The following is a 19090-nucleotide window of genomic DNA, read 5'->3' as shown; positions in this document are numbered from 1 at the left end:
ATAAAAAGTTGGAGGGTACTTCTCATGGCACCCGTTATGCTAAGACAAACAAGTCTTTGAACTTTGCTTAGCTTCAACACTGCACTTCTTTGTTGCACCTTTAGCCACCATACCAGAGATGCTTATATTATGGTGAGTTTAACCACCATGTTGTATATCCAATACCTTCTGTCCTGCCTGAGTCCCTATGTTTTGCCGTGAGTGCGTCTGGATATGCAACACTAATCATTAAGATAGATAGATTCACATTCAGAATAATACCATTGAGTTTTAATGGTTCTCTGTGCCCTTTAATTTCCTTCTTAAGGAATTAATAATATTACTATTTTAGACGTTTGAGAATCTATAGATAATCCTACCTCCCTGGTCCATATGGGACTACATTTAGTGTCTGCTGCATTCTATCTCTGACTGTTGTAATAAACTTACCTTGTACTAGAATAACAAAGTCATCAGAATTTACCAAGCTTTTTGAATTTTGTAATAATTGAAGTTGTTGTTACATTCAATACGTAACCAAAAGGCCCCAGCACTTTTCTTATGCAAAAGTGGTTATAGTTAAATTGGCTATAATTTCAAAGATAGGTAGCTTTGGTCATGATAATCAAAAGGTATCAGTATTCCAAGACTCAGAAAGCAATTGTTTCTGAGTTACAGAGGTTCAAAGTACCGGTTTTTAGTCCACTTGAATAATACATATTTGTATAATATATAGGGTGTTATGAAATAAGTACAACAAACTTCGGGGGGTGCTTCTGTATGAAAAAATAATGACAGTTTGCTACATAAACGAATGTTTGTAAATACTTCGTTTTCGAGATACGGGGTGTTAACATTTTTCTTACAAACTGTCGATTTATTTATTGCCCCGAAAATGGTTGAGATATGCAAATAAAATTTGGTGAGTTTTAAGAGGTAGTTATCGCAGATTTTTTTCATGAAATTAAGAATTTTATATTCATCATTGGCGCACTTACGGGTAATGGCCTCAATTAAAAAAAATATACGCCACTGAGCTATTTTTCGTTTCGTTTTCGTTTTCACTATAAATCTTCGTTTAATTTGTGACAAAAAAATCTATTATGTCACTCCGTGGCTCGACAAATTTCTTCTCTGATGAAAGGAATCTTCAAGTCTTAGTGAACTGTTTGATTATTTACTTACCATTTACTATCGATCTTAGCATTTAAACTGAAATCTTGGGATGATATTCAGCGACATTGGCTTTGCATATCTCCATAGGTCTAGTCCGTAGTACCAAATAGGTTTGAGTATGGCTCTGTACAGAAAAATTTTGTTTTGTATTTTGTTTTGTTTACGTATGTCTTTTTTTTTATGTGAATATGCTTCTTTCAAGTGAGACGTTGGTCAAGATAAAGACAAAAGGATATCTAGCTTCTGTTATTGTTAACATTCTTACATTGTCCATTCCTGTAGGTGGGCATGTGTTGTGGCTGTTAATAAATGTTATTTGAGTTGATTTTGTTTTATTTACTCTTGTTCGCCATTTTGTGTACCAATCACCGAATTTATCCAGACGATGTTGCAGGTCTTATGGGGCTTCTATGAGATCTCCGTTTACAGCTAATATTACTGCATCGGAAGCAAAGGAATCGATTGTAGTAATGTTAGTCTCTATTATATCGGCTGTGAAGAGTGAGAAAAGCAGCTGCCCTAGGACACTATCCTGCAGGACTCCAAAGTTAATAGGAAGGAGGTTGGATTGTTGGTCATTGAAGTTTACAGAGAAATATCTATTTGATATGTAGGATTTGAGTAGAAGAAAATAGTTATTGCATAGTGCTATTTTTACATTGTAAAACAGTCCTCTGTGCCAGACTTTGTCAAACGCTTGTGAAATGTCTAAGGATATAGCGTTGCAATATTTCTTTTCTTTAAGATTTTATATCTTATTTATCATTCGTTGGATTTGTTGGGTAGTTAACTCATTTTTCCGAAAACCAAACTGATGTTTTGGCAGTAATGTTAGGAATTCATGATCTGCGTATATCCTTTGTAGCAGCAATCTTTGAAAAGCTCTGCTTACGGATCGGAGTAGGCTGATGGGTTAATAAGATGCATAATGCAATACTTAATCGAAGCCTTTTTAGGTTTTTTATAATCTCTTGTATCATGTTGTCCTCCACATTTGACCGAGTAGTGCAGTTTAGTGCAGTATGTTTTACTATGGCTGTATTCTTGACATCACATGCACTGATTGAGTTTCTGTTCTTTGGTGCCTCGATTGCTATTTTAATGTGACATAAGAATTCTAGGTTAAATATGTCTTTGTTCTTACTTTTGAGTTCAAAGATGAAAAATAAAGATAAGGGTTACTTTGTTTGTCTATGTAGGATTTTAGTTATATTGCGAAGTTTATGGACGGTTATGTTTTTGATTTTTCTTTCTCCTATCGTTGCTCCACCTTGCCGTTTCTCAAAAAAAAAGTGGTTCTTTTCTTAAAAAGTTCTCAAAAACGCGAGGTGGACCAACGATAGGAGAAAGAAAAATCAAAAACCTACGTTATGCTGATAACGCTGTTATATTGGCGTCATCACCAGAAAAACTGGAACAAATTATAAATAGGTTAGGCACGGTGGGTACGGAATATGATTTTAAAATAAATATGCAGAATCAAAAACAACCAAGCAGAGATAAGAAACATGGCAGGTTACGAAGTGGTCAGGCAATTTAACTAGTTAGGTTCCGTTATCACTAACAGTAGATGATGCGAAGACGAGATCCGTAAACGCACCACAATGGCCAGATCGGCTACAGCCAAACTCACAAAAATTTGGAAGAACACTGACATCACAAAAAACATAAAATTACGCCTTGTTCGAGCATTGATATTTCCTATCGCCACCTATGCTTCAGAAACTTGGACAATAAAAAAAGCCGATGCAAAGCGTATAATGGCATTTAAAATGTGTGTCTACCGTAGAATGTTGCGCATACCATGGACCGCCCATCGCACAAATATCTTAATTCTAGCAGGACTTAATATAAAAACTAGACTCACCACAACTATTAACCAAAATATACTAAGATATTTTGGAAATATAACTAAAAGAAGAGTAGGCATGGAGCTAATGATTGTTGAAGGTAACGTAGCGGGTAAGAGATCCAGAGGAAGATCTCCAGTACGATGGTCGGACCAAATAAAGGACATGACTGGTTACTCATTCTCCGAAGGAAAACAACACGCACAGGAGAAAGATAATTGGCCAGAAATAGTCAAACAAATTACATGACGCCACTATATCCTTACGAAGGAAAAGGGATAGAGAAGGAGAAGACGTCTTATTACCACTCTGTAGGCAGATTTTTCCTTTGTTTGGTAAGAGTGGTAAATGATTTATTCTTCTCGTAAATGCCGTATCAGTTTACGATAGATATCGATTGTGTATGTTGTAATCTTGACAGTGTCGTTTGGCAAGGTTGTGGTATAGTAGGTTTTTTCCTTCACTATTTGTGCAAAGTTACCGACCACACCTAAAATACCGACCACCCACATTTAAAGTTTTTGACGCCATATACGAATATTGGAGGTGCTTTTGGTATTTTCTGTTATAGTTTATTTAGGGCTCTCGGTGTTTGATAATGCACTGTATTGATTTTGTATTTTTGTTGATGGTGAGCTTGGAGAATTAGTATCGTTATTCTTGCTATTTGCCATGAGTTTTTATTTTGGTTTTCTTAGTCTTCATCTTTGCTAGACTCTATATCTGAGTTTTCTGAATGTGTAATTGCAAGATATAGCTGTGTGTTTAAGATCTGCCCTACAGTAGATGGGTTGCTTAAGTTATAGTAAATTGGTTGGGGTCGTGGTGGAAATTGTTGTAGTTGAGGTGGAAGAGCAAATTGGTTTACTGGAATGGACAAATAAGTATTTGTCTGTTGTCAGTATATATGGTTTGGTGCATTTTCGGATGTGTATTCTAGGAGCAGATATTGTTGGGTAGTTAAATACATGTTCCTAGATGTTTATTAATAGCGGACCTGCAATTTCTACTGATACTACAATAGACTCTGGTTGCTTGTGTTCCGTGTGTGTAAATTGTTCATTGTGGAAAACAGAATTTGGTATGCCACTGCCACTTGACTGTTTATTTTAATAACTAGAATTTTAATAACTAGATTTTTTACTTGTTCTTACCTTATCCTTAGGCTATGGCTCCACGAGCGACAGATTGTCGCTAGCAGTAGCAGTAAAATTACGGCAGCAGTAAAGCAGTCAAATTATGGCTCCACGAGCGACAGTTTACAGCGCGCATATCGTAGCGTTTTGGTCTCGTAGTGGCTCCATGAGCGTTAATATGATGCAGCTACAATCAGTGGTATCTTGTCCGTTTATATAATGTCCGTGTATATAGCAGATAAAATAAGTAAATAAGTAAAATAAATTCACACCGATAATACAATAATATAGTATGGATCATCTATCATTTCAACACAAAGTTGCTTTAATATTGGCATTGTACCGTCGACGTAGGGTTAAAAAACAACAGAAATGGTATATTCACCCTGTTGTAGTACCTAGACAGACGGAGGGAAAATTTTTTCTTTTACACAATAAATTAAAAGAATATCGTGACAAGTTTTTTGAATATTACAGGATGTCAGTGTCTTCGTTTAATTTTTTATTATGTGAAATAGAAGATGTCATACGAAAACAGGATACATCAATGCGTGATAGCCTAAGCCCAGAAGAAAAATTAGCAATTACCTACCTTAAAGTAAGATTTCAAATGACATATTATATAATTCTATACATGTATCTACCTAAAAATAAAAAAAAAACAAAATATTTACCTATTTAACTTTCATTAGAATAAAAAGGGGCCGCCACCACTTCTTACCTCTGCGTATTCTGTAATTCGCTACTGAATCATCAAGTAGATCGACGGCTCTCATATGTCGATTATATTCATTTATCATATTGGGTTGATGTAATGAATCGTCCTTTTCCAATATCTATCTTGCTTTTTTATGTTACAATAATTTAAAAAATTCTGATGCGACATAAAATCTGCTTTGTTGCATTCTTTTATTTATAAATCACGCCAAGCTATCGAAATCGAAATATTAGTACTGAAGGATAATAAAATTTTACTATAAACAATAATTATTAAAATTTTATTTATATGACATGATTAGACAACCACCATATAGAAATGAATCACCAGTTCGAAGAAGGAAATCCAAAAAATAGATTTTCGGGAAATCGATAAAAACTTTTTATTCTCTCTATATTCAACTTTTTCTTGTTTAAAAATGGCATCTATTATAAAGTACAGTTTGATACGGTTAATTGGGATTGAAAAAAAAAACTATCCATTGATTTTTGTTATCTAGAATACCGATAAAGAAAATATTGGATTTATTTCTTTCTTGGAACTTATAATTTTTTGTTATGATTTGAGACACAAAATTGTATGAAAAAACTTTAAAGTAATTTATAAAAACAAAGAAACGATTTAACAAACACAAAGCGACAAATTACTGCTAGTGGAGCCACAAACGCGCTGCAAATTACTGCTATAAAATAGGTCCGGATCTATTCGAACGCGACACGACCTTGACGAAGCGTCTCGGTCTCGAAACGAAGCGACAATCTACAGCGCGTGGAGCTACTCAGTATCACTGCTGTTGTTTTCATTTATCAAGCTACATTTTACTGCTACTGCTAGCGACAATCTGTCGCTCGTGGAGCCACTCTACGATATTCAAGTGAACAATACATAGCAAATATAGTACTTAATTCTAAAAGACCCATTAAAAATATGCCTTATTTATAAAATAGGTAAAATATGAGACGTTTCAGAACAAATGACACGACCGATATGGAAATCGTGTGCAGATTTCTTTAGCCTAAACCATACATCAGACAATAGTTTTGTAATTTGATTATTTTCAGTGTATATTGCAAATTGACATTTCTTTCAATAAAATATTACAAAAAATATTATTTGTTGGGCGATAATATACTGATGAACTTCCTTAACGGAGTTGTAATACAGTTCTTACTTATAGTCTACATATTATGTAGTAAATGTTTGTAGTAACTTTATAATACCTTTGCAAAACTGACGATTTAGTAACTCACGTAAATAATTATGTATCAGTGTGCTATTGTAGCTCTAAAAATGCTTATTAAACGCAGTCTGATCTGTTGCAGTCGCCGTCTTTCAAGTTCAGCCGCAAGGCTTCCTCTTCGTACAGCCTCAAGTTGGAACCGCCCAACAAACAGAAGTTGAAGACGGCGGGCGGCAAACGGAAACCGCTCAGCACTCCAGCATCCCCCAGCAGGCCGGCCGCTTCCGGCCGTGAACCACAATGCACGTGCATGACGTCGGAGCAGTATGCGAGGCTCAAGGCGCAAGATCCCAGATATAGGGGTGAGTTGTGCATCAATCTAAAATTTAATAATTATGTTGTTAGTATTATCTCATGTACATGTTTTCTAATTTTACGTGTTAAGACGAATGGAAGGCGAGGAAAGAGGGATTAAGAGAAACGTTATCAATGCGATCAAAATATATAGCAGGAATATTACAAAAAGTAATTTCATTGCAACTACCAGCAGTTCTAAACGTAGAAGATGTAGTTTTTGGGTAGGAAATGGGAATAAGTATGTATTTCAAACTTATTTGCATAGACCATGGACAAAAACCATAAAGAAAACATAAAGCGTATGTAAAAAAATCTAATAAATAATTAATAAATAATAATTTTATTTCCAAAGAATTACATTCTATGGCAGAGCATGAGCCAAGTAAGTACATATATCCTGGGGCACATCGAACCTGTTTCTGATGAAAGCGTAACCAAAATTTGTTGACCGTCGAAGACAAATGCCTAATTATTATATTAAATTATACACTCATGGACAAAAATATCGAATATTTTGGAATTTTCCAATTTTTTTTGTAGTCACTACATTTCAAAACAATTTTAGATTACTGATGACACTCATATAGTAGACTGATATACTCAACTGGTTTGAAATATTTTTACCTTTATTTTGACGTTTATTTAGCGTTTAGTGACATTCGTACTAATCATAAAAATCATACTAATGCGGTTATTTTTAGTATAATTTATTGAGTTTAATTAAATTTTGTTTTGATTTAACTAAGTTTAAGACAAGTATGCCACCAATTCGATACTGCGATAAAGCCCAAGTAGCACGTATGGCAATTTTGTACGAGGAAGGATACGCACAAAAAGATATCGTACGACCGACGTCTCAAGTCAATTTAATTTTGAATACTTTAAAAAGATACCGCGAAACAGGAAATTTTGTACCAAGGCCTGCTCAAGGACGTCCAAGTTGCACAACTGCACTTTATGACCGTTTTTTAGTTCTTATTTCTACACTAAATCGTTCATTGACATCGACGCACCTCAGAAATGAGCTATTAAATATTAGACAAGTTAATGAAAATTCAAAAACAGTAAGACGAAGATTAAAAGAAGCAAACTTAAAGCCCTGACGCCCCTCAAAGTTCCACATCTTCTCCAAAATCATATAGCTCGTCGTTTAGAATTTGCAAGAGCACATATTCAGTGGAATATCGACAACCGGAAAAATGTTCTTTTCACTGATGAGACCAGAATTCAATTATGGAAGCTATGTGGTCAAAAGCACGTCCACCAAGAGTTTCTGGAGAACGATTTGCCAGCTGCAATCTCGCCCAGACCGTTAGTTTTGGAGGTGGTGGCATAATTCTTTAGAAAGGTATTAGTTAGAAGGCACGCACCGCACTTGTGAAAGTAATTGGATAGATGACTGGTGACTCTTACGTTTAAAACATCCCGCAAGATTATATTTTGCCATATGTTGGTAACATTGGATATGAAAAATTAATGTTAATGCACGATAATGCTCGGCCACATGCCGCTGCCATAGTGAGTAATTATCTTGATGAGGTTCAAATTCCAAAATTGGATTGGCCACTGTTTTGCCCTGATTTAAATCTAATAGAGCACATGTAGGTTTACCTAAAACGCCGCATACGACAAAGAAATCCTATTTTAAATACGATAGAGCAGCTTGGGCTTGCCGCACAGGATAAATGGAATGTAATTTCCCAAGAATATGTCCAAAATTTACTTGAAAGCATATCCAGAAGCATACTAGCACTAATAAGAGCTATAGGCGAGAATACTCGTTATTGATCATGCACTTCTTTTAGTTAAAAAGACTTGTTTAAGCAATTTAAATTAGCGTTTAAATTTAAAGTAAAATAACTTTATTTACCCAATTATAACCATTTACTTTTTTCGCAATTTTCTCCGCATAAAAACTTAAAATTGTTTATTAAGCATTGTTAAAATAAACTCTATTTCACAATAAACGACTTGATATTCCAGGATTTATTTTGAAAAAATAAAATTAGAAAATTCCAAAATATTCGATATTTTTGTCCATGAGTGTATATGATAATATTATAAATGTATCAATTCTATAGCTATACCGGTAATAATACTTCTTAACAATTTTATTGGTATTTTTATTTCAGGCATTTATTGTGTATTTATTTTAAAACATCGTTCTTCGCAGTAAATTTTCATAAAGACATTTTTAATTGACTATTTAAATAGCTCATTTTTTTTGTATACAATAAAGATATGTTTATTCCAGTTGATGCATTGCTGTAAATTTTCTCAATTACTCAATTACTTTAGTGAGCGTCTAAAGGCAAAATGTAATGCATATAAAAAAGGGAGTGACAGTCACTCACTGTGCAAAAAAGGTGAAACTAAATTTTGAGTGTTCTCAAGATTCGCCATCTAGTTTATTTACCAAATGAATCCCGTTTTATTCGGTCTATATTTCACAGAGAACAGGCAATTTATAAAGGGATAATCATAGGATAGGACCGGATTTTGAGTTAAAATTTAACTGCGGAACGTAGACCCGGACGTGCTTTGGCTATGCATTGGGCGTTTGTTATCCCTTTACAATTTTATTGTAGATATTATTTCATATCTCTTAAGTTTTAAGTTAAAATAATTTGTCAAAAATAATTTGCCTATAAAAATTCGTTAAAAACCATTACTTTTCGATATAATATCCAGAATTAACATGGAAAAATGTCCTATCAAATAGGCTAAATCCAAAGTTAGGAAAAAGATGGAAGAAGCAGGTTTACCAAATTTACGATTTATTAATGATTGTTTTATACTTCACAAAAAATTATTTGTTGTAGTTCATATAATCAGATGCACTGAAAAGATATTTAAAAAAATATTTGATATTTTTTATAAGAAAAAAATTTATAGAAAAAAACAAATTTTGCGGTAATGAGAAGACAAATAAAATTAATAAATATTTTTATTGAATAACAACTCTACTACTGAAAACTATCTTTTTATTTCGTATGAAACTTTAAGAAATAATTGCGCGCTTTATATAAATGTAAATATACGACACATTTACTACATGAAACGGAAGACTTTTTTTACAGTCCGAATATTTACATATTTGCCTTTCATTATTTACCATAGATCAGTGACTCAAGTGATCAGTCCTAAATTTCTGAGCAGGAATATGTGAAAATGGATACTTTTAGTTTTTAAATCTAGCTTAGGCTGCAGGCAAGTATATGGTTTTCCCCTCTTTCTCTGTACAACCTTAGCTATGGTCAAAACTTCAGCAACAGCGAGTTTGAATTCCAAAAGTGGAAAATATGTCATTATCTTTTATATTTCTTCTCCATATTTTCCTACCTTAACATCCAATCTAATAAATCTGCTTCCTCATAAAAGCATTATATGCAGCAATATTTTGTGGACGGGCAACTTGTATGTGACTGTTAGTTTTGTACAGAATCTTTTTACTTCCGATGTAAGTTGACTTCCGACATAGGTACAAATCATGGTACAATGAATACAAGGTATGATATTGCGCACATTTGCTGACATTTGACAGCTGGCCCAGGAGTGTGACGTAGTCAAGATCGCTCGAACCCATTATTACAACTTAACATACACATTCATTTTGAAATTATGGTAAATGAATAATCAATTTTTTTTTTGGTTATAATTGAATAAAAAATATATTTTCAGTAGCGTAAAACCTTTATTTTTCTAGGGGTCTAGGCGAAATATTTATTTTTGTTTTTATACATAGACGCACTCTTTTTGTATAAGTAAATAGTAGTAGATTTGTGTATTTTGATTTACTGTCTCTCATTTCCAAGCAGTTTTACTGAAATAAAAACAAAATAGATTACAATAAAGAAAAATCTGATTTATAATTCAATATGGTATTTTAGATTTTATTTATTTTTAATTTTAGTAAAATGAAAAATATATACATTACTATAACCCACCGATTATTATATGTAAAATTTACTTACCAAACAATATAATAATATAAAAATAAGGCACAAATTAGTTCAAACGCAAAACACAATAAATATCGACTTCAGATGACTTTACACCGGCAAGACATAAGGCTTGTATAAAAACAAAAGTTCGACAATAATATCGGTTATCAATGGTGACGACTGCAAATTGCAAGTTATGAGATAATAAATATATTTTAAAGTAACTCAATACTGACTAAGTCATCTATTTTATAATAGAAAAATAATTTAGATATATGCTTACATATGTCTCTTTATACAAAAATCCACTTCGCAAGGGTTTAAAAAATTTGATGACTATAATGTTTAATACCATGTTGAATACTTTATTCACCACTGCCTGATGTTCATGGTTTAAAGTTCTTCCTCCATATCCTCTATCCACCTTTTATTGGGCCTACTTCTTGTCCTATTTGCTTGGGGTTTTAATCTCCGGATTACTTGTACAGCTCGATTATCTGGCATTCTTTTTAAGTGTCAAAGCCAGTTTAGTCTTTGTGACTTTACAAATGTAACGATGTCTGCGCTCTGCAGTAGTTCATCCAGCTCTGCATTAATTCATTTTTATTCTTCATGAACCATCGCTATTTTTGAATGTTTGTTATGTATTAAAAATAGGTGCTTTTAAAAACATTTGGATAAACTTAGTGATGTGCATAGTTATGCAACTAGAAAAAAACTCCATTATGATATCTTTCATTTTGTAAAGTAACGAAAACCCAGAATTCATATGAATATACCAGTTTAATGCTTTTTAACATGTTACTGTAAAATTGTTGTTATTTTTTTAGACAGCAACCTTAAATGGTTCTTTCATATCGATTTGTTAAGTAAGAAACTAGCCTCAGCCTGCTATGCAAATTGCAATAAGATCTGTTTCGGAGGAAATCAATTTAGCTTAAACAATACCAAGATAATTTTATGTGTGAAAATTACAAAAGATGTCATTTATAATATTGTGCAATATTGTGTGACCTCAGTACTACAATCATAATCGATGGCCAGCTAGCTCATCCAATCTAAATAAAGTTGACTTTATCATTATTTATTTTGATTTTGTGTTTAGTTCAGTATATACGTACAAATTTTGTGTACCTTCATTACCACTTTTTTATATCTTTTTAAACATCTGAAATATCAAACTCTGGAGTATGTTGATTAAGCTGTATCTACGTGTAATAAAAGATAATTAAAATTTGTTTTATAAAGGATATCTATGTTAACAAAATAACTGTACCAAAAATTTAATAAATTTAAATTAACTTCAAAATTTTATTTATGATTAAATATTATAATAACATAATTTTATCATCTCTTTATAATTACTATAATTACATTAGCCAAATTATATAAAAACACTTAAAATTAAAAGTCTTTCCAATACAACTACATTCAAATGTTGCGTGAAGAAGCGGTCTTGAATACGTCATGCGCGACGCGAACCGATTTTGGAATATTATGTATCATACCTTGTGTTCATTGTACCATGGGTACAAATAGTATTCACAATGTTTTATTATACCACGAAATAAGTTCGACTCCTTAGGAAATTGCAAGTTTAGCACTCGGTTAGCAATTAATGTACCCAGAGGTAAAATACTGTCTTTCGTTAGATATGTTAGTAACGAATTGTTACTTATCCCAATTATCCTACTAATTATCAAGAAAAGTTTATAATTTAGATTTCTAGGAATTGTTTCTGAAAGTTTCACTACGACATACCTGCTTGCTCCTAAGCCAGACTGATCATTTTTATGATTAGTAGCTCCACAGTAGAAATTAAAGTCATATGAAAAACTAGTTACACCGCTTAGAACAAAAACTTTATATCCCCATTGAAGGGATCATCCACTGCGATGTTCTCTTCTTTAGGAATGAGCGGAAATATTTCACAAATTTTGTCCAGCAATGGACGAATTTAAAATAGTTTATCATAGGCTGATTTTTTACTGGTGCAAAAATCTTTTATTTCTTCGAATCTGTTCGGAATATCAAATGAACCATTCCAGTAGGATCTGGTCGACAAAAGTTGAACAATTAATATATTATATATAAAAATACCACAAAATATACGAATTTCTTCTTATGAAATATTAGATGGTGGTTTTACACCAAAAAAATTGAACTGCTCGTTTATGCACTCAAAAATTTCATCGGTAAAAAAATTTAAAAACTGAATAGGATCTTGGAGCTCACTTACGGTATTCATAAGAGTTTCTGATCCTTAGAATATTACAAACTCTTTAGAAACATTAAACATATTTTACCAGGCATGATTTCTTTTTGTCAATATGGTACATATATTCCTTGATTTACATATTGGGGTTAAAGCTAGAGAAACGTTACAAGGCTCATTATGTGTAAGTTTCTTCTTCAATAAATTTTTTACTGTTCAAAGTAGTTCTCCTCCTCCTACACGTTTTCTCCTTCGTAAAGATGTAGTGGCGTCATGTGATTTGTTTGACTATTTCTGTCCAATTATCTCTTTCCTGTGCGTGTTGACTCACATTTCAAATGCCATTATACCCTTTGAATCGGCTTTTTTTATTGTCCAAATTTCTGAACTATAGGTGGCGATAAGAAATATCAATGCTCGAACAAGGCGCAATTTTGTGTTTTTGTGATGTCAGTGTTCTTCCAAATTTTTATGAGTTTGGCTGTAGCCGATCTGGCCATTGTGATGCGTCGACGGATCTCGTCTTCGCATCCTCCACTATTAGTAATAACGGAGTCCAAGTAATTAAATTGCCTGACCACTTCGTAACCTACCATGTTTTTTTATCTCTGCTTGGTTGTTTCTGATTCTATCGATGATCATCACTTTCGGTTTTCTGTATATTTATTTTCAAATCATATTCCGTACTCACCGTGCCTAGCCTATTTACGAGTATAATTTGTTTCAGTTCTTCTGGTGATGACGCCAATATAACAGTATCATCAGCATAATATAGGTTTTTGATTTTTCTTCCTTCTATCGTTATTCCACCTTGCCATTCCTTAAAAATTTGACGCATAATATATTCACTATATATATTGAATAGAATAGGGGATACTATGCATGTCTGTCACACTCCAGATTTTAATTTGACGTTTTTCGAAACCACATTGTTAATTCTTACATTACAGTATTATTTACATATAGTTTTGGTAATAAATAGATTGGACGTTCTGGCGTACCCATTTCTCTAAGTATATGTCACATTTTATCCCAATTTACGGTATCGAAGGCCTTGAAATAGTCAACAAATCATAAATATGTTTCTATATTAAACTCTCGAGATTTTTCGAAAAATTAGAGAATATTAAGATGTTCTCTTTTTCCTCTACCTGAGACGAATCCGCATTGTGCTCGGGGAATTTATGGTAAGAGAATTGACTTTAGACTTTTATTGATGATAGTTAGAAGTACTTTACCCGCGTGTGATATTAATGCTACTGTACGGTAATTACTGCAATCTGTCGGTGAACCTTTTTTATATATGGGAATAAACGTGAGTTTACTATAGTCATTTGGCTACTTTCCAGTATTCCAGATCTCATTGCAAATTCTAAGCATCACTTCCGTCCCTAATTATTCCATTTCTTTGAGTGTTTCAGCTGTTATTCCATCTTCTCATTATGCTTTTCTGAATTTTAGCTTTTTAAATGATGCCTCAATTTCTGATTTCAATATTTGAGGTTCTTTTTCATAACTTCTTTTCTCTGCAATATTGTCTGGGTCGTTGTTAGAGCATAGTATGTCGCAATATTGTTTCCACATATTTGCGATACCGTCTGGTTTTATTATGGTATTTCCACTATTATCGTTGATGATCTGTGTCTGCGGTTTGAATTCTCCCGCTAGATACTTGACTTTTGAGAAAAGTTTTCTAGATGCTTGGCGTTCAGCATGTTCCTCTATTTGTAGACATATGTTGTACACATAATATAATTATTTGAATTTATAATTATATTTGAATAAATATTTATTGAAAGTAGTAATCCGCTATTATTATCACTGTCAGTGTCTTACTTTAGTCAATAATTGTGTCTTCTGTCAATCAAATGTGGCTTTCAGTGTCAGACGAAATCGGTGTTATTTTCTTTCTAAGCAATACGAATCTATTCCTATAGTGATCATCATATGAAGACAAATTTTTATTCTTACTCATATCAGTTTTTAGAATTAGTACCTTTTGAACACCGTAAAATTTTCTCGTATTCATCTGAAATAACAAATTACAATTATAAATATTACTTCTATACTTATAAGTGTGCCAAATATGGGACATACAAACAAATTCGTTTTTTGATACCCTTTCAGTTGAAATTATTAATTATATAATCCTACAAACAAAGTTATTTAATAGGACAGTATGCGGTAAGGGATTGCTTACTCTCTTCGTTAACTCAACTAGTTTTCCGTCAAATTTTTCATTTAATCAACTACCAAATCACTTTTATTATTTTTTTGATATCCTTTTCTTGAATTAGTATTTTATTATTTTTAGCTCGAAGATCTATGTTTGGCTATTTTATATAATCTTTGTTTTTCCTTCTCTGGTATCAAGTTGACCGTATCGATATGTATACGTTTCTGTTTTAGTTTTTGCTACTGCCATTTTTGCTTCCTTTTTGGCTACCGTATAGTTTGAAGATCTGTGTTCGACCTGTTTTTTTAAAGCTATCTTCTTTATTTTTTTCATAAACTTTGTTTGAGCACCACCAGGTTTCTCTATTCTTAAACTTCTTTCCTGTAATTTTTTAAAGGCTTTCAATAGAAGTATCTATAATGATACTGGACACCTGCCTCCAAATTGTATTATGACTTCTTTTAATGTTGCAACACATTTTTTTTACTAATTTTGCCTTGAATAGACCGTCTATCTTTTAACCTCCATTACTTGATTTTTTGTTGCCCTTTCTGATATTTAATGTCAAAACCTCTACTATATAAAAAAGACAGAATATACTTAGTATTTGACAAATCTGAGCCACGTTTTTATTCTGATGCTGTAGTTGCTCAGCAGATAATATATAATTCTTAGAGCTTATCACAAAATATAACTAATTCTCTAATTAAACCTTATTTACTTCAGGATCTTCAACACTTCCCCGAGCGACAACGAGAACGACAGACTCAGAAGTAAGGATAGAAAAAGTAACCGCCGCAACATCTTCCACTAGTCTTTATGACAACGTTGGTGCTACTCAGACTGTATCTACACAAGGTGAATATACTCAAGGTAATTTTGTCAAGAGAAAATAAATATATTATAGATATATTTATTGGCATGATTTCAGTGATTCTTTTACAGTTTATTAGGTTTAGACACGCCTAAAATCTGTTTAAAAAATACAAATTTTATATTTTCATTTCAACTAATTTTTATAAAAAAAGTTACAGTTTAAAGTAAATTATTGTTTGTCTTTGGAGGTACATAGAGAGTTTTATAACGTCTTCAATTCTTTCGAAATTTTAATTTAAAATTCTGGACCTAATACAACAAAAAATATTATATTTCTGTGGAGTTGGCAGAAAAATATTTAACAAATCATCAGTCACTTTAGTTGAGACTCCAAAATAAAAAATTCAACATAAAAATGTTTTAAAAAAAAATACTACACAGAAACAGTACGAAGAACGAATAAACAACAGACTTAACGAAGAACCAGAAACGTAAGACCCGGAAAAAAAGTGGGAAAGCATAACAAAAGCAATTTTAAACGAATAAAGTAAACACTCCGAAAACTAATAGAAAACACAAAACAAAAAAAATAGCATAACAAGGCATGCTAAATACAAACAAAAACAATTAAAAAATAAGAATAAAAAATCTAACATACAATAGTGACAGTATCAGACAAAAATACAGAGAATTGAAAAAAAATATGTAAAGAACATACCCACAGAAACCAGAAACACATTGGGAACAAATTCAAAGAGATAGAAGAAAAATTTCAAAAAAAGGGAATTTAATCTTTCTACCAGAAACCAAGAAAAATGGAAAGGAAATATAAGAAAAATAACCCATACATGACAATGATAAAATATTACTAAATAAACCAGGTAAAATAATGAGAAATTGGCAAAAAACTTTTTTTACAGAACTAGTAAATAAAAACATAGTAGAACAAAAAACACCACCTACCACTGAAGAGGTTTATCAAGCCACTAAAAAGCTTAAAAATAATAAAGCACCAGGAACCGATCAAATTTGCAGCGATCTCTACAAGAATGGTGGCGACGACGCCCTGTTACAAGCAATGCGTAAACTTTTACTTCTTGTCTGGCAAAATGAGACCATGCCCTGTAAATGGTCTCAAGGCGTAATACGCATGTTACATTAAAAAAGGCGATCAGCTCCAGTGTGATAACTACAGAGGTATAACCCTGTTAACAACTGCTTACAAAATATTAGAAAATATTCTCTACGAAAGGCTACAAGTTTGCACAGTTGGCATAGTTGAAAAGTACCATTCCAGATTTACTCCAGAAAAAGATAACAGTACTATAACAAACAATGCGTGAGTTTGGTATACCAGAAAAACTTATCCGATTAACGAGAATGAGAATGTTTAACTTAAAAGCCAGCTTTAGAATAAGGGGAGAACATTCTCGATCCTTTGAGATAAAGGATGGACTCAGACAAGGGGATGCCCTGGCTTCCTTCTTTAACATTGCATTTAAAAGGGCAGTCCGAGACACACTAATTAGAAATGGCGGTAATATTTACAATAGATCTATACAAATCTTAGCATACGCTGATGATAATAATATAATAGGGGTAGCAAGCGAGACAATGAGCAATATTTTCTAGAATTGAAAACGCCGACGTAACAGGTCGGTCTAGTCATCAATGAAGACAAAACCAAGTACATGTTGGTTACTAAGGATCCTATAGCAAATGCATAACGAGAAACAGCATTTGAAGGTCATATATTTGAACGTGTTGACAACTTCATATACCTTGGCTTGCTAGTGACTTCTAAATGTACCTATCTTCTAGAGATATTGGCGACTACATTGACCCATCTTATTCTATTCACAGCAGCTCAAAATAGATCAGTTGACGTTAGACGAGTCTACTTCCTAAGATTGGCCAGCCAGGATATACGTCTACGTCCAGTGCCTCTCTGACCCCCAATCTTGCCTTGTAGAATCAACTGTAGAAGTTTGTATTTATCATTGCGTATGATTGATCAGACAAGAAAAGAAATACTTGGATCAGCAACAAAACAAAAGTGACCGATGTATTAACGCAGATAGCAAAACTTAAGTGGAAGTTCGCTGGACATACCATAAGACAGAAATACGACAGATGGAATAAGATGATTATACACTGGAGACCATATAGTTACAAACGAAAAAGGGGAAGGCCACAAATGAGATGGTTAGATGATTTGAAGAAACACGCAGGCCCGAAGTAGATACAAACTGCCTACAATAGAGAGACGTGGAAGAAGGAAGAGGACGCCTATGTCCAAAATTGGACAGCAAGGGATGTATAGATAGATAGATGATGTTGCCGAAGTAAGCCAATTTTCTGTTTTTTATGGTGTTAATAATTTTTTTGTCTTTTCTTAGCCTCTGGAGAATAGTTATGTTACTTGTGTGGTGTATATAATCTAAGACCCTCAACATACGTCAGTAGCACAACATTTCAAATGCCTCTAATCGTTTTATGGCATCTTCTGTAAGGCTCCAGCTTTCTACTCCATAGAGGAGGACACTAAAGACGTAACATCTAAGAATTCTTATGCGTATAATGATACTTAAAGACAAGTTACAGAGAATCTTCCTAAGGCTGTTAAAAGAGCTTCTGGCTTTTTCAATACGAGTTTTTATTTCGTAGCTGTGATCCCAAGTATCCGTAATATATATATATATATATATATATATATATATATATATATATATATATATATATATATATATATATATATATATATATATATAATATATATATATACAAGGATTTCCACAGTTTTCACTGTATTCCTTCACTCAACCGATTTCTCCAATTTTTCCTGTTTAGCCAGTCCCCTTCCTGTAGGTTTTTTCTACTCATTGCTTCGTCCACCTCATCTCTGAAAGATCTTCGGGGTCTGCCTCTCTTCCTTCTTCCTATCGAGCTCCACTCTGTTATTCTATTTATCCACCGATTTTGGTCTGCTCTTAACCTCTTCGTATCCGTATCCGTAATATTGCAGCCCAAATAGCACATTTTTCACTCTTTCTAACGGTGTATCGCCTATTGTAATTTGAGCGTTTATGTTGGTGTTCTTACTAATGATCATTATTTTTGTCTTCTTGCAATTTAGTTTTAAGCCGTATTTGTTACATGCTTCTACAAAGTTATCAATCATCCTTTGGAGCCCCTGCGCACTCTCTGCCAGCAACACTGTATCGTCTGCATATCTAATATTGTTTATAAGTTGGCCATTTACATCAATCCCATCTTCTGATTTGTCCAAGGCCTCTCTAAAAATATTGTTTGAGTATATGTTAAATAATGCCAGTGATAATATGCAACCCTGTCTTACTCTTTTTTCGACTGTGAAGATCTCGGATAGTTCATTTTCCAATCGTACTGTTACTTTTTGTTAGAGATATAAGGTCGAGATCAGTCTTATATCCTTACCATCGAGTCCTGATGTTTTTAGGATATCTATAGTTTACCATGTGGGACTTGATCAAATGCCTTCTCGAAATCAATGAAACATGCATA

At 33.0% G+C, this 19090-nt stretch overlaps 1 protein-coding gene across 1 annotated transcript in view; it reads left to right on the top strand.

Moving 5' to 3' along the window:
- Positions 1 to 19090, top strand: part of LOC140446636 (protein still life, isoform SIF type 1-like) — a 246305-nt gene that overhangs the window by 171649 nt on the left and 55566 nt on the right. Inside the window, exons 6-7 of the mRNA XM_072539222.1 lie at positions 6182 to 6401; positions 15458 to 15604. Coding sequence (XP_072395323.1) covers positions 6182 to 6401; positions 15458 to 15604 — 367 coding nt within the window. The remainder of the gene's footprint in view (positions 1 to 6181; positions 6402 to 15457; positions 15605 to 19090) is intronic.

Source organism: Diabrotica undecimpunctata, chromosome 7 (genome assembly GCF_040954645.1).
Source record: "Diabrotica undecimpunctata isolate CICGRU chromosome 7, icDiaUnde3, whole genome shotgun sequence".
NCBI classification, from domain to species: Eukaryota; Metazoa; Arthropoda; class Insecta; order Coleoptera; family Chrysomelidae; genus Diabrotica; species Diabrotica undecimpunctata.
The sequence above is the reverse complement of the archived record's forward strand: the minus strand, read 5'-3'. Positions and strand labels throughout refer to the sequence as shown.